This window comes from Brachyistius frenatus, unplaced genomic scaffold (assembly GCF_029030835.1).
Source record: "Brachyistius frenatus isolate BFR_SWC_R1_liver_20210118 unplaced genomic scaffold, ASM2903083v1 Contig_54, whole genome shotgun sequence".
Taxonomy (NCBI): domain Eukaryota; kingdom Metazoa; phylum Chordata; class Actinopteri; family Embiotocidae; genus Brachyistius; species Brachyistius frenatus.
Genome location: NW_027210653.1, coordinates 348,131 through 372,338, shown reverse-complemented (window position 1 = coordinate 372,338; position 24,208 = coordinate 348,131). Strand labels below are relative to the sequence as shown.

Below are 24,208 nucleotides of genomic sequence, written 5' to 3'. Positions count from 1 at the left end.
CTCAGCTGAAACCACAAATCTTCAGGAGATGTACCCTTTTCTAGTTTATAGTAGGGTCTCATTTCTTGATAATGGGAAACTCTTTTGATATTCATTCACAAAGCAAAGATACGTCCAAAATTAGATTTTTTTTTTTTTTTTTTTTTAAAATTTAAACGTAAATTAGTATCACCTTGATATGAATTCAACCCTGTGCGGAATTTTACTGATGTAGAAAACCTCTGAAACAATTGCCCCTTTGTCAAACAAACGGGTCTGCCAGTTAGTGATATACGGTGGACCTAAATGCCCGTGATGTCACCCACACTGGCCCAGAGTTCACATGCTGCAGGAAGATAACAGTTCCCCGTGTGTTGCAACAGCATTCTAAGGGTCCGAATAGGTTGTCAAAGAATCCAGCGACGGGAGCCTTAGGATACTTCTTTTTTTCTACAGCTGGCGCTGTTACAGAGAGCCCCAGTGTGTGCTTTGATTTATAGCCTTGCAGTGATGATCGGAGTCACATCCACCCACTTGTTTTGTTAGGGGTTCAAGCACAGCGGTGTGCCTATTGCCTTGAGTAGAACAAAAGAAATCTTCAGGAAAAAAAGAAGAACATTTGGCTTTCATCAAAGTTCGTGGTTTCTTGGAATAACTCAAGGCAAAGTCATTTGCAATTTTTACAACTTTGTATCTGAGAATCATTCCCCTTGTTAATTTTATCATCCGGCAAAGAGAATAGGGTAGTATCCTTTTGTATAGGGGAGAAATATACGACTGCTTTTCCAAAAGAATATATAAGAGGACAGCGGTGGTTTTGTGCGCGGGACGTGTAATATTTGGCCAATGTCAACATGAAATATTGTTATTAGACAAAACCGGTGGGAGTTAGCAAGGACAATGGTGCTTCTGGAGGGCTTGTGGAGGTTAATGACCAATTATATGAATGCCTCACCAAGCATTTTAAGATTTTATAACAGGCATGAAACTGATTTTATGGTCCAGTATTTCACATAATTTCATAGGAGGAGATTATCTGTTCACAAAGACTGGTGTCCGATGGCCAACGCCTGGGGAGCCAGACATTGAGAAAAGTCCCCATGATCGCTGTGTTCCCTCTCCGTGCCTTTTTCTTTGGAATACATTATGATAATTCACCCTCTCCGCACAACTACACGCACGAGATGGAATTAAAGGCCTGAATTCGAAATTCCATCTCGTGTCTTTGAAATATATGCAATGGGATTTTTCAGCAATTCCCTCATCAGAAATTCATTGACAAATTCCACAACTGAAGACTCACTGTTTGCCCTATACGCCTGAATACCAACCGAGTTAAAGATAAGTGTGCTCAGCCCGCACTTTCATTTGTAAGATTTCCATGGCGTGGTATAACATGCAATATACAGTGTACGATATTATTGCATTTTCTCCACCTCTGCCAACCCTCAAGTTTAATTACGAGGACAATAACCACGTCTCCTCGTATTATTTGTGCTAACGCGCGTCATCAGATACGACGCCTGAACACGTTGCGGGAGTGAGGGATCGGCCGATTCCTCTGAGCAGGTCACTCCAGCAGAGATGTTGGGGAGAGATGAGTGTGCAGGCAGACCAGGTCAGCTGAGGTTAGCGCAGAGGGCTCAGTGGGTGAGCGCGGGGCTGCGGGTGGGGTCGGTGAGTGATGGTGTGGCAAGGGACCCGTAAAAAGCCTCAATGGCTGAGGAGTCGAGGAAGAATGAGCGGCAGCACCGTAATATCTCATTCGAAGTATATAAATGTATACACGGCATAAAGTGTTATATATAAATCTGCTGTAAATATTTCACAGTGGGGGTGAATTGCTTTTGTGGAACAGGGCATGTTACCTTGACCCGCTGCGTCGAGAAACTCTGGTTTTTCCACAGCGACACACAGCTTACCCAAGTAAGCCTGTGGGTGTGTTTGGTAAATGTGGAAAATATGAGAAACCACCCAGTGAAGAAGTAGCGCCTCAAGGTCGTCCGTTTGTGCTTTGTTGGTGCCTCTCTTCGCCCATTCCCCGGGGGTGAACTACAAACCCAACACGTCACATGGAGCTTCACCTGCCAGCAGGCAGAAAGCGGTTGAGACTCTTCATCCAGGAGAGGATTGAAGGAGTCTCGTGCTTAAAGTACTAGTAAAACATATGATCTCTGGCATTAGTATCTACAATGTAAATACAGTGACATGAACATGAACAGGGCATGAGGTAATGTTGGTCAATCATTAACCAATCAGCTGCCACTCAAACAAAAGTGTTGTCAAACAGTGTTTACAAAAATTATACAACAGCATTTTAAGCACTTTGAATTGCCATTTAAATTAGTTTTGAAACTTTAAACTTGATATGCTTTACTGTTGGTTATGAATATACAATTGTATGAAAGAACTCCACAATAAGTTATCTTAGCTTGACACAAAGATTGGGGACTCTGTCCAGAGGTAATTAAGTCCATTGAAAGTTTACTTATTCACAAATTAGCCTCAATGTCATTTATTTAATTCTTATTTAATTTAATAATGATTTCTTGTCTGGCATTTCTTGGCATTCATCAGTTTATAGTCCTGCTATCAAAGCAAACTGGCTGCTGGTCTTAAGTTTAACTGACCGATATCAGTGACATTAATTTTCTCATCAAGTGGCCACACAGTGACAACGCAAATTGCTGCTCAGTTTCTCTTTGTCTTTTATAAACTTCTACACACTTTCACAACAGCTTCATATCTTTGTAGAGATTTGCTGTGACTTAATGATGATTCATGTCTTTGTCCTCTGTGCAGGTGCGGCTGGTCGTTGAGCTAGTGTGGCCCCTGTTCCTCTTCTTCATCCTTATGTGGGTGCGATCGACCAATCAGCCAATTTACAAAGGCCAATGTGAGTACAAGCCCAGTTGAAATGTTAAACTGCGTTTCATGAGTCATTTAATCCTGCACGACAGCTGCTCAGGTTTTCTGTCTCTGTAACAATTTATCCCCTTAAAATGAATGCATGTATCAAAATGGTGAGGGAAATATGATAATTAAACAAATCCACAAAAACAAACAGTTTATTGTGTTAGCCATAAAGCTGGGTAGGAGACTAAGTATTTATTGCTATTCCTTCAGGTCACTACCCAAATAAAGCGATGCCATCGGCGGGCATGCTGCCCTGGCTTCAAGGTATGATCTGTAACCTGGACAATCCCTGTTTGAACCATCCAACGCCGGGGGAGACTCCAGGACAAGCCAATAACTTCAACAACTCCATGTAAGGACTGAGATGGTGCCCATTCTGTGTTCTAATACAAACACAATGTTTTGGTTATGATTTTAGAACATTTACAGATGATGGATGAGCTTTTTATTTTCATTTTTTTTTTGTCTTAAAACCAGAATTGCGGGGATGCTGATTGAGCTTCAAACTGTCCTGGTGAACAAATCTCTTCTCAGCAAGGCCAAGATGCTAGCAGATGATGTCGACCAGTGGGCCTCAATCATGTCACAGTCCAACCCTGGAAATGGTAATGATGATTTGATGATCAAAATCTTAATGCACTGACTGTAAAATAACAACACTAGTTATAAAAGGATCTCATAAGTTACCCAGTTATTAAAAACTGACTTAGAAATTGTGTGTGGTGAAGAGAGACAAGATCAAAAGGTTACTTCTTCTTTCTTGGTATAAAAGTTTAATTGCTACCGAGTAATGTTTCAAAAAATAATTGATATAGTAAATAGTCGGCCTCAGCAACAATCACTCTGCTATGTCTTTGTTAAGTACTCTCCATCAAGGAAAGTATCCCCTTCATGTGGATGACAAGTCGGAGGATTTGTTATTCCCCTTTATCCCTCAAAAACAATGGCGTGTGATTATTTATGATGCAATTTTCCATGCAGACTGACAGATCGTTTGTCTTGATAAGTTGCTGCTTTGCATTAGGCTCATTTAGCCTGATGATATTCAGATTTTCATACGCCATCTAATTTGCAAATAGGCAAAGAAGGAGGGGGGGTTGCTACTGTTCAACAAGCGGCCCGTGGGATATTTGCATTTTGGGGTCGCCGGCTTTTAATATACAAGATTAAATCCATCAAAATCTAAGCCTGAGCATAATTAATGGGACTCGCTGTCTGAGGCGAGAGCACGGAAGGTCATTAACAAGAATAGGGAATGGAGTACTATCAAAAGACTGTGATGGCAAAGGTGATTGTTGTGTTCTTTTTTTTTTTTTTACGGTTTTATCTTGGGTTGATTAAAACGACTCAGGTGGTCACTTCAATCATAAAGGAAACCGTGTTGAGGAAGAGCGTAGAACATGTTCTTCTACCCCGTAATCTAACCCCGACAATCCCACCGATGTCATGTGGTACGTAATAATGCGTTTAGTTTGGGCGTTGTCTAAGGTGAGAGTCGTGTCATCAAACAATGTTGTTAATTCCAGTTATTTCCATCAAACATTTATCTGAATTGAACTTTGAATAGCCCAGCATAAGTCACTTCCTCCCCTTCCAATTCAGATAATTGACTGACTTGCTCATATTACAATTGCAAAAGTGATAATTTAATTATATTACACAAGCCCTTCATCATCTTAACAGCACACAAAGAAGAGGAAACACATGTTGAATAGATATATAGCATGTGTGAATACACTGGCGGGTTCCCTGCGATGCTGAGTCATCGTTTCCGAGGGGTGAGGGGGGGGTAGTAATGAATTGTCGAAACTGGCTCTTTTTAGTATTTGCTGGCAGCCAATCAGGAGAAAAATGCCTGGTTAACAATCTGCTACAAGTTTAGCAACAAATTGTCTCTTCTCACGCTGAAGTGTTCAAACCCAGCGAAGGATTTAATTGCAATCATTTAAATTCAAATTCATCCGACTGTTACGCCACACAACGTAGCGTGTAAAACAACACCGAATCAGAATCTGTGTCCTTGAAGCCCCATTTCTTCTATAATCTCCACACTTGAAACATATAGGGATTTCTTTTTATTTCCTCTTTTCACCGACGTGGCCTTCATTTCTGTCAGTGATTGCAACATTTTAGTCAGCAGCTGCACTCCAGTGATTTTGAAGACAGAGACATAAGCTTTAACCTTGTGCTTTCAACAACAGAATGAGTCTTTCAGGGCTTTTGTTTAAAGCGACCTTCCATAGTGGAAGGACTGCCGTCCTATCACATGTGCTCCTGGCTCCCCTCCATGTTTGGCATCGTCGTGTATCACACAGATTTCTGCATGCATTCAGATGTGTGTACAGGAAAGCAAATGCAGCAGGAGATGGGAAAAAAGGATGTAGGCAGAGGCAGACAGGCAGGCTTGTTGACTGTCGAATATCTGCAGTGCAGATGGTGAGTGAGGAGGATTCATGGCCAAAAAGTATGAAGACAAGGTTGAAAACAAGCAGATCAATATCCCTTTATGTACTCCGCATCGCTCCACACATGTCAACATCAAGTACACCACTCCTTTAAATACTGATATTGAACTGTAATTATTCTCCATCTTTACGGTCAAGCTCAACCCGTCATCCTGAAGAGTATTCTAAGAGACGACGAGACCTTCTCCAAACACCTGGTGGAGGATTTGTCCGTGACATCTGCGGCTGTCGAGAGCCTCATGAATGCTGGGATTCAGCTCAATCCAGTGAGTGTCATTCCACTACTTCTTAGGTGTAAATAAAGTCATTTAAATGTTTCCAAAATGTAATGTGCCAAGAGCGCTTGAACATTTTCAGAATGAAACGTCCTGGCCAAGAACTGCCTCGTATATAAGGCATAATCTAAGCAGTGTCTAGCATTTACTTGACAAAAAAAGTCCTTTGAAGCCACCTATAGTCGGTTATTCGGAATAAAATGGATTGCAAAACGAGTAATGAGTGTCTTGCCTCTAAATGTTCCCCAAGTGATGGTGCTGTATGTACCGGGGAATGATCAGATTTCAATAACAAGGATGCTTAAATAAACTGACTTAAGGATTCCACCTGTATATGAGGCTCTCTGATGGCTGCAGTAGGTTGAACTGTGGCCCCTGGTTCTCCCCATGTATCCTCCCCTGCTCTCTAAATCACCGTACACTGCCGGGATATGACACAAATTATTTGTGTATATGCATCTGTGTGTGGGTGTTAATGTCTGTCACATTTTTGACACTGTGCTGTTTGTGCTCAGTGCGTCAGCCTTTATGTAAATATCTGGCGATTTAAAGAAACCAATGCTGTAAATCTACTGATTAGATGCACAGCAACCCGAACAAATACGTGATTAAATGTAAAATGGGTCGGGTCCAAAGTTGCCCGGTTTGTCAACTCCTGTTATAGTTGGCATTTGTTTTGCAGATGATGGGCATCCCGAGGCCCGGCAACCTGCGGAGCATCCTGTGTGAGGGGACAGATCTGGATGAGCATGTCCAATTTAGCAGCCAAGCTGAAAAGGAGGCATTTCAAAATGTCAGCTGCTCCCTCACTCCACAGCAGCTGATTAACACCCAGCGAGTACTCCTGCAAAACCTGGACGCGAGAAAAGCACTTTCTGAGGTGAGCTCTCCTCGCTGTCCCCCCGAATAGATCTCACAACATGTCTAATTTCAGTTTGGAAAGTATCTGAGACACGATGAGTATGAGTCTGACAAATGCGGGAGGGATAATGCTTTTGGGAGCTGTGTTTACATGGATTTGTCTGATGGGGACACGGCAGCAATAATACTGCTCATTATGTCTGCATTTAAAAAGCCTTAATTCCTGCTCCGCAAGGTCGTCAGCATCTCGTATTCTTGCAAATCATTCTGTCCGGACTAATGAAGGTGGTATTAAAAATGTAAATGGAAGCTTCTATACCGTCTCAACCACTGCGGGTGAAACTCGGTCACAACTTGTAAACCGGCATTTTATAATCAAACTTCATCTCCCTTTACAAAAGGAAAATAACATGATGTTTAATCTGAGTCTGTGATTTTTGTTGGTACTACGAGAATAACTTTTTTTTTTGTGAAGTATAAGATTCAAGCACCTCGGTGGGCAGTTCCCAAAAATAACTTTTGAGATGGTGTTGCTTGGTGATGCAGTGTCAGTGTCCATGATATGATATCCAACCTTTTTTTTCCTCTGAGATCTACTTTGACAAAATGAAAGTGTCCGAGACCTTTTCATGTTTCGTAACATTTATTCACATAGCTGAGCTCCACCCAAAACCAGCCGAATAAGCTTCTATTATGTGAACGATGACAAATTGATACTCTTCGCAGACATTGTGTATCACAACAGGTTGGCAGCAGCAAGGAAATATTGACAGCTTATTGGCTGAAAGCTGAATTGCTTTGTGTCACAAAGCGGGTCGGGTGTCTGTGAATATGATTGGATAGAAATGTAAACAGATTTACCAAGAGACTTTGGGTTATCAAATGTGTATGCTGTACTTATTGTTCGAACCTTCCTCGATCTCCTGAGAAGTGGCTCACGGGCTACCGGTACTTCACGAGCTACGGGTAGGAGACCCCTGGTCTAGCTAGAAAATATTTCATCACTGCAGTCCTAAAACATCAATTCATGGCATGTTTGTTTATGTGCTTTTCAACAGGCGTAGCATTGGATATCTACTGCTAACGATTTAAGCTGTCTGGATACGTTTCTGTCTTTCGTTATCTTCCTAACACCTGAACGAATATGCTTAGTCATGTTACACACTAGTTTCTGAATCATTAGATGCTCCTGCAGCTCAGTGCTCTTGGTTGGTGTTGCTCGTGTTAGTTGTCTTTCATTAGTGGGTCTAGATGTAGTAATGGCAAATAATTACAAATTGTCCTGTAACCTCAGGACTCTGCTTTACCAAGTGATTTGAATCTTTGGGGAAAAAAAAGGATAAAATACAAATAGGATAACATACCGAGTTATTGAGAAAAGGACATGCTGGTAACAGTTTCTTACCTCCAGCTGGTTAAATACCTGTTTGGCTCTCAGACCTGCCGCGAAGTGACAGATTGTTTTAAATGTTCACCCACACAGATATCTCAACAATTTAATTAAACTACTGAACCAAAAATTCACTCACTGTGGAGAGCATCAGTGTAGACGATGCTTTTAATGCAAAAAAAAAGAATAGACACCAAAACAACCTTTCATTTCTGTAATTACACAAGTTATTGATACAGATTTCTTGCCAAAATACTTTTTTAATCAGTTTGTTGCAGTTTCAGAAAAAAAAAATCACAGCCGTGGTTCCAAACTCTCACCACACATTTTCCAGATGAATCTGTGATGGAGGAATACTGCACACACTGTTTTGCCAAACCTTGTACACCTTCACCCTGTTATTCACGACTGGCTTCTCAAGTCCACAGCAGAGCCTGTTGAAGGGTTGTTGATAAAATTGTAATTCTTGTGCTGAGTGAAACATTTTGAGCCACAAGGCTGCCCTGTCCACCTCATGCTGCTGAAATTGATGGTCATGGTCATAAATTATTGGGTGTGATACTGTGAATTTTACTGCAAAGCAAAAACAAAATGCCATGGGTTGTCTCGGTACTTTTTTTTATTTGATTTTGTATGCCAAGATGTCTTATTGAGGCTTATTTTTTTTGTAATTTTCTGTGTGTTCATCCGTGCACACCTTAATATAACAAAGAAAAAGTAAAAATGGCCACAGAAGGTAATTTTCAACATGGATACTCTTAAACACATCTCAATACAGTTTATACACCGTCTCCTCGAACTATAATTCTCGCATGGCTTGCTGGAAATTGAATATAAAGACAATGATATTCTGTGCCAGCCAATTGGGTAACCAATTTAAAAGTTAAATGTTCTGCTTGATGGGTTCTTCGACTTAGAGAAATGAAGAAAAGTTCAATCTTGTTAATGAACCCTTCAAGGCCAAAACTACCAGCAAGACTTCAGCACTTATGTTGTGTTATTACTGCAACATTATCTTGATGTATTTATATTTTGAGTCAGGGATCATTTTCTATCCCACAGAGTCTTAAGCTCTCGAAATTGTCACGTGCACCTCTGTGTCCTCCAGTGATTTTACTAGAACGTGTGCAATCAGGTGGGAATTATTTATTAGAACCAATGTTTTCTTGAATTCTTTTAAATCTCCCAGTTCCCTTTGGGATGATGAAAGCCTGCACTTTTCTTTGACTTTATCTTTGAGCAAAAATATATGGGACAGCAAATCCAATAAATAAGTGATAAGGCAGGAAGTTCGTTGGAGAGAGCATTTGAACAATTTAAGCCCACAGGCATTTTCAGACACAGGGAGAAAAAAAAAAGGAAAACCCAGACAAGATATGGTGGGAAAGCTCTTGAGCGCCTCAAGCAGATGGATGGAAAAGAACATCAAGCCTTCACACTTAAGGCTCGACGTCACTGAGTGATTGTGATAACAACAACAGCAACAACATAAAGAAAAGGACAAGGGAGGAAGGCTGTGTTTATCACACAGGGAGTGAGTGGCAGAAGGTGATTCAGATGTCGTTGTTTTCTCTTTTTCAAAATCATTTCAGAACACAACGCGAAAGGTAGACAGTAAAGAGAAAGCCATTGCATGTACAGTATGTGCAGCTCAGCAGGGGTCATTTGGCTCCTTTGTTGTTCATTTGTCCATCAAATCTTTGTATCAGTCAAAATATGCCCGAGTATGTCACAGTTGTCAAATTATTTCTTTAATGATCTTCCGAAGGAAACGCATCTAATCGTTGGAGTTTTCAGCAACAGAAACCTGAGTTCAACAGATGAGCTTGAGAAATCTGTTCTGTATTATGTTCCTTTATCTCCCTCCAACCTGAGATCTCCTTCGACAAAATGAAAGTGTCCGAGACCTACTCATGTTTAGTAACATTTATTCACGTAGTTGAGGTCCACCCAAACCAGCTGAATAAGCTTCTGTTATGTGAACGATAACAAGTCTCTGGCGCCTTCTGACTCCATCCCTAAGACCCAATGAGAAGCCATCCTACTTTTGAAACTACTGTATGCTTGAAAAGTGCTTCTATTTGTGAATATAGTTTTATTCAAAAATTTGAATGCAGTTATTTTCAGCTGGACTCTTCTTTAAACCTCTCTCAACTTTCTGATTTTCACACTTCTGGTCTTTCTGCACTTTTGTCCTGCACACATTTCAAAGCGTTGTAATTGTATATGCTGGAAGTCCACACGGGCGTCCTGTGCACAGGCTATACTTGACACTTGATGCATGAAAATGACTGGTTGAAAGGGCACGCCATTTAGTTGGCCTAATTGGACTCATACTGTGTACCTTCTGAATGTCACTGTAACACTTGTCATTTTAATGCAACTTTTATTTACCGGTGCCGAGGATGATGAGGGTAAGATGCAATTTACAGGTCAAGATGCACAAATGACTGCGTGTTCCCGTTACATATTAGTTTGAGCTGAAAGGTTGATATACTCTTGTATTTTTTTTTTTTATCTCCGGTGTTGACAATGTAACAACTGCCTGTATAACTCATACATATGTTTTTTTTCCAGCATATAGTTTGAGATGACTTTTAAAACAATTAAATGAATAGCATTTTTATTTTTGCATTCTTGTTATCATATTTCATACGTTTGATTATTTTCTTGTTAATTGTTTCTGCATTGTTCTGTTTGGACTCTTCTGTAGGTACCTTCAGCTTTGAACATGAACGCAGCAGACACAGCGACACTGATAAATAAAACCACCCAAGATGCATTGCCAGTGATTACAGAGGTTAGTGTTGTTATTATCACACACTTGAGAGGAATCCAGATTTACACCTTAATATAATGCTTTTTTTTTTTTTTTTATTATTTTTTTAACTCCTGTCTTTCCGTCTCTGGTATCCAAGGCAACCAGGTTGAGGAACTCAATGATCTTTAAGGCTGCCAGTTCGCTGGATTTCCAGGAAGACATGATTGGCAGTATCAATAGGCTGCTCTGTGGAAAGCAGCCCGACTTCAATTCCACCAATATGACCCTCAGTTTACCCTCACCCATGCAGATGGCTAACAACAAGTCAATTTCCATTATGGGCAACAGTTCCGGTAAGTGCTGCAGCAAGGTCCTTTCTAAAGCAAAGCTGTCACACAGGACTCATGTCTTAATCTGTTATCTACATTTTAGCCTGACAGCACTATATGTAGTCATGCTGTCCAGGAAGTGGAGAAAATTCAGAAACCAGTGGTGCACAATGCGTAACATTATAGGACACAGCAGCTGATTTGTGGGAATTTTGCTGGCACAGGCATGCTTTACTTCCATAACTGTGTCACATTTGGAAAATGAGGAATGGCTGGAAATTAAGCTTGGTCAGCACGTGTGACAGAGGATGATGACTTATCAAATCTCAGTTTTAATTCAATTTTTTTTTTTTTTTTTTTTTTTTTAAGGTGAGAGCTGTGTTAATGAACAGTAAACGTACTTTTATATCTTAAAGACAGACTAAATGCAAACCCCGGTGTTTCCTGTGATTAACATTTCTGTGCAGGTGAGAAAAAAAAATGTCTGAATTAGTAGTGCATGACGTACAGCGCAGTCAGCTGTGCAGCGTGCACAGGATGTGACCACTTGTGCACATCCAGGAACAAGCACCTGTGGCACATTTGGCACCTTCCACCAGAGTTGGAAACTGGGTTTGATTATACGGTATTGTAGACTGTTTCAGGGGCTGGCATCAGACAGAGAAAATCAAACCAGCTCTTTTCATTCCATTTAAAAGCTGTCTAGGTCCCGCTCTGACATAATGATGCTATCTTAATGGAGAGGAACGTCCAGTCCAACTTTATCCCAAGTGAAAGCTCATTATACATTTATAACATCTTAAAAATGAACAAATGGTTCTCCAAACTTCCCTCAGAGGACAGATGGTGTTACTAACACTTTTTGGAGTCCTAAACCCGGCTGTTTGGGCTATTTAGAAAGGGAATACAACCGTGGCAGCCATGCTGTCAGCATTTGTACTCATATTCTGTAGTACTGTTTGGATTTCGCTGAAGCTGGCTCTGTTTGACTTGAAGTGGTTAAAATGAGAAAGCAATGCTCCACTGAAGAACAGACCAGTTCCAGCTGCTGTGAGATACAACGTGCTGAAAATGAAAGTGTCCGTCCCCAGTAATAGAGGAGTTTTCACACAATTAAGTGAACCAGTTCTTCCTTTACAGCCCAACATATGTGTAAAGTAATAGTTGTGTATTTATTTGATTACTTGATAAACATCATGGGCTTTGAACAGATTTTGTTAGCAAAGAATAAATGGAACAAAAGCTCAGTGATGCTGAGCTCAGAGAGAAATTTCAGACTTCCTGGGGCTGTGTACGTCGCTGTGTCTAGTGAATCCAGGATGTCATCGTCTGCCATAATCCTAATAATGTGCAGTGTATGAACATGGTAAAATGGCACAGAGTTGCCTCCGCAGCCAGAGCTGTGTGCTTTGCAGCAGTGCGCTGCTACTTATGAAAGATTTATTCCAAGTCGTCACATAGGAGAGTCCACGCTGCTTAAAAAAAAGTGGAATTCACTGTCCACCTTCGGTGTGTTGAAGCGGGTGAATTGGGGTTATGATGATGATCTAATTGATAAAATAGGAAAATTAGATTCTACAAGCATCTGTGGATGAACCTTTGATCTAATTTGATACATACTCTGCTCTCCTGGTATTGAACATTTTTTTTGATGTGCAAATTTCAATAGTTGAGGACTTTTCATCAAAGCAGGCACGCTGTATATGCATCAAAGGTGTTTGCAATTTATGTGACCCACGTTATTTGTTGGCCTTTTGATTGTAATGTAAACTCATGTTAACAGTCAGGTTTGTTGTATTATATGACTGCAGTACATGAGTGTCAGTGTAACACAGCAAATGAGAAAAAGTGACTCTAGGTCATACTTTAATTCACAAAAACAAAAGAAAGCAGGACAGAAACGACTCCTTATCATTAAGGAATGCAGTAAATGTGACCCAGTCTGGCCCAATGTCTGTCGCATTAAAGCCTGAAGTGTGAAAACATCTCCAAACTACCGCGTTAATAGATCATTCAAGGCCAATTTTCATGTCAGCGTGCTGAGAGAGTCGAAGCGATGTCAATTTGGAGATCTGTACAAGTTCATGCAGTTTACAGACTTGGCCGATGTCCGCTTGCAGCCCAGAATTTGTGGCCACGCATGCTGTGCACACTTACAGGTGCAGCAACAGAATTAGAAAAGGACACGGTGCTCTAAGTGTGTGCTGTGTTCCCTTTACTGGCTCCTGTTCTCATTTAGCGATCGCACGGTTTTCTTTCTCTGACTTTTTCATCGAGCTCCTCATTTTGCTGCTGGGAAGTTGCCATCACACTTTGTCGTGTGCACGTCTGATGTCTGCACACAAGTCTGTATCTGTCTGTGTACACTCTATGATCAAGGCTTTGTTATCATAGTGCTCTTCGGCTCTCCTTTCCTTCCGAAGCCACCATGTAGTTCGAGTTTGTGCCAAAATTGACTCTCTATTACTTTTTCAGCAAGTATGGAAAGTAATGGCAGTACATCATTTGGAGTTTTCTTAAACTTGTGGAAGCAGTTTCAGGTTAGTCGGTGGATTACAATTGAGAGTATTATATCCCTTTACATTTCTTCCGTGCAGGTCTCAGACTGCTCACAGTGGAGGAAATGGCATTATGAGTCATCACACATCTGAATGTTTAAAACAAGATCATGTGTCCGATCTTGATGTATGGCCGGATCTTCTGAGATTCATAAACTTTGTATCATTTGCAGCTGTTTAAGTGCAGGACATTTCTATTTGTATTCATTTAACAGAGGGTAACTTTTACCACACGGGGATGTGTTTGTTTTCTCGTCTAATTCCAGTATTTCAAGAATATTGTAATAAAATTAAAAAAAGGCTTATTTAATGTTAAAAATAAAGTTAGATGAGTTTTTCTAAAACTTCCTCCCCCATTTTTTTTTTAAAGTGACCTCAGTATAATTTAAATAAATCCCCTAAATTAAATTACGATGATGCGTGTTACTACAATATACTGTGTTGCGTTATTACTTAGAAAAACATAATAAGTACTTAGGAAATGAAAAAACCCTTTTTATTTCGAAACCTATCTCCGTGATGCTATGAAAAGAGAATACTGTCACTTTGTATATATGTTAATATATGTGGTGGTGGAGACAGTGGAGGGCGGACAGCTTTGAAAACCACATCATGTGTTTGTTCCATCAAATCCTCGATAACTCGATCTTCTTCTCTTCTTGCTGCCTCATTCTCATTAGAGACCATCTAGTCCTGTTTCATTAAATGCTTTTTCTTTGGAGAAAACTGCGGCAAATTCGATTTTAATAAGGAGCCTCTCCTCCCTGGGAATAATGCTACTTTGTAAAGTGGAATTGCATGCTAGTGCCAGCACAAATTAGCAAAAACATTGTACCTCCCCTACATAATAAGCAGTAACATCTCTGTTAGCATGCTAATGGCTGTTTTGGATTCGCCGTGGCATTTCATCGTGTTGGTCTATGTACAGTTTAAAGGATCTGGGTTATGCAGTGCGTCCGCATAATGGCCAATTACAAGTCCTATGTAGGTGTAAAAGTACACTCAAAGGAATGGAAACATAGCAATAATAAAGGCCAATGCTGAGGATTTGTTAACGCCTCAGTAATGTTCCCTTCTCAATTAATTGTTGACAGCAACCTCTGAGTCATTATGCAGAAGAGTTGGGCTGGGAACTCTTCTTCCATGACAGTGAACAGTAATTCAAAGTTGTTTCCATTTTCAAAATGTGCCCGGTAGATTTGCAATAATAACAGATTAAATAACTCCGCAATCGTATACTTATAGTTAAACATTCTGTCGACACATTTCTTAAAGCGTATTTTGCAAATATACTTTGTGGCTCTTATAAAGGTGGAGAATTTGGTGTCTCTTTGAATAAGTAGTAATTGATCCTTTATTTCTAGTCTGAAGCACATCCCTTTTAATATAACTGGAAGCCGGTGAAGGGATAATGTGTGTCTATCGTGACAGTGGCTCAACTTCTACTACTAAGGCCTCTCTTTTGTCTTTTATGAGAATGACTTCAATCCCATTGATTGAAGTTCATTTGACTTTTTGTTGAAAAGCTGCAACACAGCGCTTGATTTGTACCGCTTGTAAGAAATATGAGCTGCTTAATTGAAGCCTCGGACAGTTCGCGTAGACGGGCGTGTCATATTTGGTGTACATAATATGTCTGTGTGCACGTGCTTGTCTGCCTCTGATTGTGCACTGCGTGAAATGCCTGGAATCTGAGTAACTCGGTAATATGATTTTCTTTGTGTGTGCGTATGCACACAAAGAAAATGTGTGTGTGGGTGGAGCAGCAGCATTTGCGGCGCGTCGGCAGCGCTGTCTCGCTGCAGTGCTGAATTGAGCCCATCTCCAGGGTACAACTCAAATTGATTAAATTTGCCAGGTAAGTTGAGGGGCTGACTTGAGGCTCCAAGCAATTATTTGACTGTGGCTAAACCTGGTGCAAAGAACAGATTTTCTTGTTCCTCTTTCAGACTGCTGTTTTGTGTAACCTCTGTAATTTAACGCTCCCTTTAGCACACAAAATATCAAAAAGTGATATGTCTTTCCCAAGATACCGAGACGCCCGATATTAGAGCGCCGTGCATTCGTCACTGCCATCTGCTGTATATTCATGCTTTATTGTCGAGTGGAGCTCTCTCGTCTCATAATCACTTTCATAATCAGAGCACATTTGTGAAATAAGGATCCATATTGTATATGTGGAAGAAGTGTCCTGAGATGCGGAGGCATTCAAATGAAAACGTCTACATGTCGCAGACACTAATATTGCAGAGGGCGAGAATACGTCAGCAAATGTTAAATAGATTAGTGCTGGGTATAGGGATGCAGATATATTGTGCTGAGTCCTCGTAGCACTGAGAGTGGCCAGGACATTCTGCTTGATGGCTGATGTGGCGGGTTTGCAGTGACTGACGGCTGTATTAGTTCACCACATTGCGGACGCTGCAGTTTCTCAACCTCTTAGGCTTGTGACCCCTTTAAAATGACGCGGTTTTAGGATCTGGGAGTAGTGAAAGTGTAGCCCGGCTACGTGCGTTCGCGGTCGCTCCATCCTGCTGGACGTTAGATTCGTTAATTTTAACCCGTCAACATTGGCCGAAACTGGCCGACACACTGCCATCCGTGCACCTGCCGGAGACCCGTATCCGTCACAGCGTTTTTTTCCATGAGCAGAGTGTGTTTTCTAAAAATAATTTTTAATGGTAGTGCTGTGGTTTTGTTTTTCCAAACGGGAGCGCTGAGCGTTTATTCTGCGCTGGGCAATGAACCTTGCCCCCCCCCCCCCCCCCAGTCACCGAGAGTTGAAACAACTTTGGGTTAAATGCTGCGCTCACTGCTCACTGTCAAAAAGAAAAGGAAAAAAAAAGGAAGGAATTACTTATTTAACTTTACTAACTTTTAAAACGTTTTGTGTTTTTTTTGTTTGTTTGTTTTGTTTCATGATGACGCTCCTCAACTTGTGCATTAAATTCTACATAGACGAACCCCCTGATTTTGATTAATCAAATTGAAACGTAAAGCAGTTGCATCATAGGCAAAGCAGATGGTCACGTTGAGCCGCCTGCTACACAAAACAGGAGCGAAAGCCCCACATTAGCTTTCCTGCTAATCCACTCTCTCAACTTGAACACCCGCCCTGTCCTGCTGTTGACCAAACATTCAGCTGGGAAAAGTGCACCGCTAATGTCCCCTTTGTAAGCTCGAAAGCTAATTAGCTGCGCTGCTGCAGCACATTAAACATCATGCAAAATAACACGCTAATGCCACTTGGGATCGGTGCCAATGACAATACCTTGTGTGCCCACGACTTGTAGCCACAGTGGAAGTTTGTTTCGTTTGTCTTTGTGTTCCCTGCAGTGTAACACCTGCACTGTGGCAGCCTGCCAGCAGCTGTCAATCAAGCACTGACACGCCCCTCCAGCTGGCTGATAGGAAAAGGAGCATTTTATATTTAACCAAGGATTTTTTAAATTTATTTTTTTTGCATCCTTTTTAATAACAACAACAACAAAAAACAGTTAACGATACATTAAAAAAAAAAAAAAACGCAACAATATTTTGTGTCATTGCTTCATGTGATGATGTTAGTTGGACTGTAATATGGTCTGCCCCCTCTGCCCCCTCAGTTGCTTTATCAGTTGTTTCTGTTGTTATCCGCAGATGCCAGCGATGTCGGTGGGAAAATCCACTGCAAGCTTTTTCATCATACTGATACTGAACAGTGTATATTTCTTAAATACAGAAAATCCTCCAATTTGGAGTCACTTTTTCCAAAAGACATCTATTGAACAGAGAGCTGCTGAGCTGTGTGTCGCACACATTCCCTGTCTTTCAAGTGTTATGATCGCAGGAGGGGGCATCTGTGCAGTGTGCGGAGGGAACAGCTGGCCAGACCCAGACTAAGGGGTGGCCATTAGTTCTCTGCACACTGACCTCCAAGGAGCACCTGGGAAAGATGGCCAGCAGGCAGAAAAGCTAACATTTAATTGCGCTGAAAATGGCCGCTAAAATCACCCCGATGCGGGGGGGTATGGTTGCCCTGGTGAGACGACAAGAGACAGGTTTGAGGTCCGGTTGCAGTCTTGACAGGGGGAAAAAAAATGTAAGAGGGCGACAGAAAGCACTTGTGTAATGACAGGTGTCAGATCAAAAGGGACAGTTAGCAACAGCTCAGGAAGACAGAGGGCCACATTGACTGACGGACCATACACCAAATTGGTAAACTGTATGATGAAGTACCACACGACAAGACCCGCATATTTACATTCGGAACAAGCCGGGCACAGCCTGAGAACAAGCTATCCAACCACTCCGGGATCTATTGCTTGCAGCGCAGATCCTCATGTAACTTATTCAGCACTCTCCCACTCTGGCAATATTCACATTGGCAGATCAGTTAAATTAGTAATGATCCTACTGCTGCTGAGCATATTGACTTTTTTCCTCTCCTCACAGTTTTCCCTTATGTACTCATGTCTGAACTCTTGACTTATGTCTTTTCCTCTGCCTGTTTGTGTGTTTTTAAGTAATACATGACAACTTATTTATAGATACATCCGGTCGGCAACTTTTTTGCTGCGAAGTTGTCCCAATAAAGTAGCCAATATCCAGTTCGTTAAAGCTTTTTATTTGAAAAACACGGGTAGAACAATTTCCAGGAAATAATTGTGCTCCCCTCCATGGAGGCAGGATCAATGGCATGTTTGAACATATAGAATTAGTTGGTAAAGTTTCCTCACAACAAACTGTAAGAAAAAAAAAAGCTGTATCAGCAGAAGTTTCTCCCTAACAGTGTAACAATTCCTCAAATTTTAGTTTTTGTTTTTTTTTCCCCCCAGCTACTCGGTTAAATATTGATGGGAAAGCAAGTATTTAATGACGGGGAGTAGATGTGAAGTAAGATTAAAAAAAAATAAAAAAAATATATATAATAGCAAGGCTGCAGCAGTAAAACCAGCTGTAAACATTGACAAATGTTTTTTTATGAGTGTAAAAACAAAAGTTAAGATGACATGTCTGATCTCACTGTGTTGCAAAGTCATTGTCAGTCCCCATGACTCCTGTAAAAGCAGGTATTACATGCCTCTCCCAACAATTTGCTGTAATAAACTGACTAAACACTTGAAATTGGTCTGCTCTGAAAATAAGTGGAGGATGGTGCTGTCAGTTGTGTCGGTTTAAGCGACTTCTAAAAGTGTTGCAAAGCGATCGATGCACACCGCAACACTTATGTAAACCTACTAGTCATGATTGCGTCAACTAAAATGGACAAACCTTAATCAAGGCTCGGCGAGGAGGAGCCATTAGGAGCAGTTCTGTTCTGAAGTGCAGTGATTGCGTCAATGATGTCCCCATGGTGTGAATCTGCTCTTTATCACGTGCTGTAATGTCAAATTTGTCCCTTCTTCAATTGCATTTATTTTGTGTCAGCTCAGTATAATCACCCCTTGCTGCAACAGTTCACATGACTGTGGTTTGATTTTCTGATTTCTACTTCATGAAGTTGTCTTTCTCTTTCTCTCCATGGACAGACCTGCAGAGTCAGAATATTACTATTGAACATGTTATATTAGTGATATATTTGTCTGAATGGCTCCAAATTATATATATTTTTTTAAAGTTTGTGCTTAGTAATTATTATGAAATTAAAAAAATCAAATGGATTTTACAAGACTCAAACTATGTTAATTTTTTTTTCTCACTGACAGTATTGATAGGAGTTGTTATGGTAACCAACCCCATATGAATTCCAAGCTCATGTACAATATTGAACATGTTTACTGCTCGGGTGTTTCATCAAACAGCTTGTTTCCCCTCTTTCCTCGTGTCCCATGAAAGAACCTATATATAGTATGCCCACAGGATTTAGAAATTTAGAGGTGCTTTTTCTTTTTTTTTTTTGGGGTCTTGAATTGACTTTCCCTGTCTTCCCTCCTTTACCTCTTCCCTTCTGTAGATGCTTTTTGTCAGACTCTCGTCGACACCCTGGAGGGCACACCTGGTCTCCGCTCCATTTGGAGCACCTTCAAGCCATTATTGCAAGGGAAAGTCCTCTACACACCTGATTCTCCTGCTGCTCGCCTCTTGGTGAAAGAAGTAGGTTTAGAGGAAAAATGTAATGTGTTTACGTCCACACTGACTTTTCATGCACTTGGAACGAAGCTGACTACCCTGCCAATGTCACTTTTAAGTTTTCAGATGTCATATTTTCAGAGAAAGCTAGAAGCCAAGTCTGTTTCTGTTTAAATTATTTTTTGAATGTGTGTATATATTGAATTACCCTGTATGCACGGGATCAGGCTAATTACAGGTATCTGTGGGAGGATACTGTCAGTGTGGGAATTGTAAAAAAATAAATAAAAACATGTCCCACTTTCTTGCACAAGGTAGAAAAGGAAGATGAAACAATATTTAGCGAGTAGGTCTGTTCATGGAAGCCAGGGTTTGTTTTTTTCTGTGACGTGACATTTCTCCGAGAGATTAACATCATTTTGATAACGGCATAAGCAAAACAAACAACAGACATGCAGTGCGAATTTTGCATTGCGAATGCATAATGAGTATAAGCAAAACCTGCCGACATCACAGCGAGCAGCCCGGTGCTGGCGCAGGAGGCCCTCTTCACACCAGACACAGTCAGATTGTTTACAAGTCAATGTTCAGGGGTAAATAAGCCCATTTACATTCATCACCACGGGGTACTGCGGTGTTACAATGTGATGAGTTCCTCCGGGGATCAGCTCAAAGTGCAGATGTGGAGTACTTTCATGTCTGTTTTGGCTCCGAGAGAATAGTGGGCTCAGCGGGTATGCTTTCAGTCGGCGGAAGGTGAGATAATGTGCTGTTAAATATTGTTTTCGTTTCCTTTTTTTGTTTCAGGCAAATAGCACATTCAACAGCTTGGCCATGTTAAAAGAGCTCGCTGATTCGTGGGATGAACTCGGGCCAAAGGTCCGGGATTTCCTACAAAACAGCACTCAAGTCAACACAATGCGGGTGAGAATCTGCACCAAGAAACACTGTAACAGAATGACCTGAATCACTGGAGCTCATTTTTTATTTGTTTTCACAAAAAGTTATTCTCCAGTTTGTAGGGAAAAAGTTATCAGCCATAGTCTTATTTTTTGTTTTTGCAGAAATCCAAAAATGCCACACTTGACTTGCAAATAAAATACCTGCACAAGTTTTAAAGGGAAGTCAGACATTTTGAGAAGCTTGTTCACGTCTGCAGTTCAGGTCAATACGACACTCTGTTAGCTTCGCGTAAAAACTGACAACAGCAGGAGACGGCTATCCTGGTTCTTTCCAGAGGTAAAAGTCCACCAAACAGCAGCACTAAAGCTCGCTAATTAACAATAACACGTTAATTAGTAAAAATGTGCTGGTTTATATTTTTGGTTGGGCAGATTAGGTTCCTCGGCTCGCTGTTCATAAATAAAAACTTGGCCTTGTAATTGGTTATAATGTGGGTGTTTTCTAAGTGTTACTTTACTCATAACAAAATTCAAGTGGTAATATCCTTGACGTTGCACCACAAAAATGAGTTCTTATGTAGTTCTTACTTAGTGTTTACATTTAGTAACTACTAGATATAATAGCTGTTTAGTGAGTAACTCACTAGAGAATTTGCAACAATCCAGCGGAAAGTAGGTTGAAAGGATTTGACCCACAAGCTTTAAAAAAAACAACCAAAAAAACAACTTATCGTTCTCTGATTTTATTTTAAAAGTGTGGATTATTAGATCAAATAAAACAATATAATAATCCCACCGTGATGAAATGCAGTCGTCGAAGCAGCTTAAGGATACAGGTAGTAAAAAAGATGAGTACAAAAGAATTAAAATACAATATAATATAATACAAAAAAAAAAGGTATGTTGTACAGAATATAAGTATTGTGTATGTAATCTATAAATAGAATGTGATATAAGTCTGAAGAGAACTGTTGTGTATATTTTAAACCAAAAAATACACAACCGTTCTCTTCACATGAGCAGCAGCTCAAAACAACCTCCTCCGCTGTTATTTTGCAGCAGAAAAATGCAGCAATTTATGAGTGAAGTTCTACCGAAAATCCTTATTCTGATTCTTGCAGTAAAATTTGCAATTTTTCTCCAAAAATGTAAAGAATTTTAAGGATGAGTATCCTATATGCTGCAGGTGGGAACATACAGTACATGCTGAGTGTATCAATTTGTTGCACCTTCTGTTGGATATGGAGACTGAGGGAGAAAAGTAATTATGGATAAGTGCAGGATAATTTTCATCCTGGCAGAAAGGATTATCTATAGAAGTAAAGGACATGGACTCTTCGCCACCACTTCTCTCTCTCTCTCTCTCTCTCTCTCTCTCTTCCCTCCCTCTTTGCCTCTCGCCGTATTTCCTTGACACAGACATTACTCCAGTGTCACTCCAAATGAGCTTATAGGCAGCTGGAGGGAAGCAGACATCGGGAGCTCCATATAGCTGGGGTATTCATTACCCTAGCCCTAACCTTTACACAAATGGACCAGCAATCCTCCTTTGTCTTCATTTTCTCCCTGCCCGACTCCCTCTCTCTCCACCTCTCGCTACGAAGCTGGTGGCTTCAGAGGTTTGTCATCTTCGGAGGTCCTTCAAGGTCGCAGACACGTTTTACGTTGATGGACCAATTACCATCACCACCACAACTACGTTTGAGATGGAAGATTTAGGGTGTGGAGATGAACAGAAGGACGCACTGTACTGTCAGCATATTCTCCGAAATAACTTGGAAATTAAAGTGGTCGAGAAATATGTTCGAGGCGGCAACTCTTTCAACCTCAGTTCAAGTTGTAACCCTAAAGATTTCAGTCCTGGTTGATTCTGTGACACCTGCAGTTACTGTGGCAACAAGTTCAATTTAATGCTGCATGTTGGAGCTGCTCCTTTTTCAGAGAAACGAGCGATGAACAATAGATTTGATGATTTAATCGAAATCCTGAATCTGGACAAAAGATTTACAGTTGCCACATTTACAGTGAGAAAACTCAATAGATACTACTACTGATAATACCGCTTGTTTTTAAAGATAAACAAATATATGGACTGAGAATAACATTATTTTGATTGCAAGTAAGTCTCCCTCTCCAGGATAAACAAATGAATTTTGCCATGTCCCTCCCATTGCAAATACTTCCATTCAGCACATGACCAACGAATGGAAAGTCTATTTGCATCTGTTTGGTTCAAATGCCACTAAACATTGGCGGGTTACACCTTTAATCACATGCAAAAGTATGAATGTACTTTTGTGTCTTTTCTATGCGAGCATATAAAACCGTTTTAAAACAAATTCCTTGCACTGTAATCAAAAATCAAGGTTTTAATCAAAAAATATATGGACTGACAATAAAATGATTTGGAATAAAATAATTTGAATTCCTAACAATGGCCCATTATGTCCAACTCAACTCGCAACCAAACAAGGTTTGATTTGCGACCAAAACTTTGTGACACAAGAAAAATTCTAAAGTCTGTGACCAAAACTATGAAGAATAATTTGTGTGCAATCAAAAATAATTGTACCCTCAGTCCACATATTTTTACTTACAAACTTGATTTTTTTTTTGATTCTACTGCGAGAAATTTGCTCTCAGTGCTTGCATAAATAATACTTCTACTTCATGCAGTAGTAGTCAGATGAAGATTTTAATGACCGAGCTGGTTTAACAGCTGCGGTCATTCTGCCAAAATCCTTCTGTTCAAAATGACTTAAGATTTTTAAAATCCACACGTTTTTGATGGGTCACGTCCTTAATGCAGCACCCCTAAAAACAGATCCGCTGATCTTTTCAAAGGTCACACACAGCATAAAGATTACTTAATTTGACACTTTGTCCTTAGGTTGAGCAGAATATCATCAGAAGTGTTGACACTGAAATGCCACAGAGCACAGTGGCCAGAATATATCTGAATCTCAATCTTCACACTGTAGACGCCTCATGTTCAATTTACAGGCGTCGTCCTTTTCCTGTTCAAAAGTCAGGGTTCAATATTGTCCACTTTAAAATGTGAATTTCAAGAGCTACATTTACAAATATATTTAATACATTTAAATTACTTATTATCTTTGTGGGATTTAGTCGACTTTTCACCTTTAACTGTGTACATGACAGGTAAATTATCAGTGTTCCACTGTGGTTTACGCGTTAACACTGTCATTACAGGAACAGTTTCATATCATTACTTGGGTGGTAATTTTAGGGCAACAGGAAACGGGGATAGTTGTGGCTGCTAAAAGGAGGCCAACACATTGAAACCAACAGGTAGAAGAAGAACTGCATTATTATTCTAAGCTCTTATTGTATGAGGATCTTAAAACAAACAACGATGTTTGCGGTAAGTGGGGCATTACTACCACAGCAAGGTTAAATTTGCTCCCTGATCAACACATCACCTTGACTACTCTGTTGCACGATTAGAGATATTGCAGCTTAATCCAGATGAGACTACATATTTCTATTTTTGTACATGGATCTGTTGTTTGTGTGTTATTGCGTGTGTGTGTGTGTGTGTTTTTGTGTGTGTTTACTGGCAGGAGTTTGGATTTGCATTGATTATCACTCCGGGTCTCAATGTATGTCTGTATCATGCAAATGTATGTATGTTTTGTGTGTTTGTGCACATCGAGTGAGTGACCGAGCACTTCTTGCCCGTGACAATAGTTGATGTGCA

General features: G+C 40.4%; 1 protein-coding gene across 1 annotated transcript in view; it reads left to right on the top strand.

The window, feature by feature from the left end:
- Nucleotides 1-24,208, top strand: part of LOC138624703 (phospholipid-transporting ATPase ABCA1) — a 143,641-nt gene that overhangs the window by 1,193 nt on the left and 118,240 nt on the right. Inside the window, exons 2-10 of the mRNA XM_069705081.1 lie at nucleotides 2,782-2,875; nucleotides 3,106-3,247; nucleotides 3,373-3,500; nucleotides 5,499-5,626; nucleotides 6,318-6,515; nucleotides 10,600-10,686; nucleotides 10,805-11,000; nucleotides 19,470-19,609; nucleotides 20,393-20,509. Of these exons, the coding sequence (XP_069561182.1) occupies nucleotides 2,782-2,875; nucleotides 3,106-3,247; nucleotides 3,373-3,500; nucleotides 5,499-5,626; nucleotides 6,318-6,515; nucleotides 10,600-10,686; nucleotides 10,805-11,000; nucleotides 19,470-19,609; nucleotides 20,393-20,509 (1,230 nt within the window). The remainder of the gene's footprint in view (nucleotides 1-2,781; nucleotides 2,876-3,105; nucleotides 3,248-3,372; nucleotides 3,501-5,498; nucleotides 5,627-6,317; nucleotides 6,516-10,599; nucleotides 10,687-10,804; nucleotides 11,001-19,469; nucleotides 19,610-20,392; nucleotides 20,510-24,208) is intronic.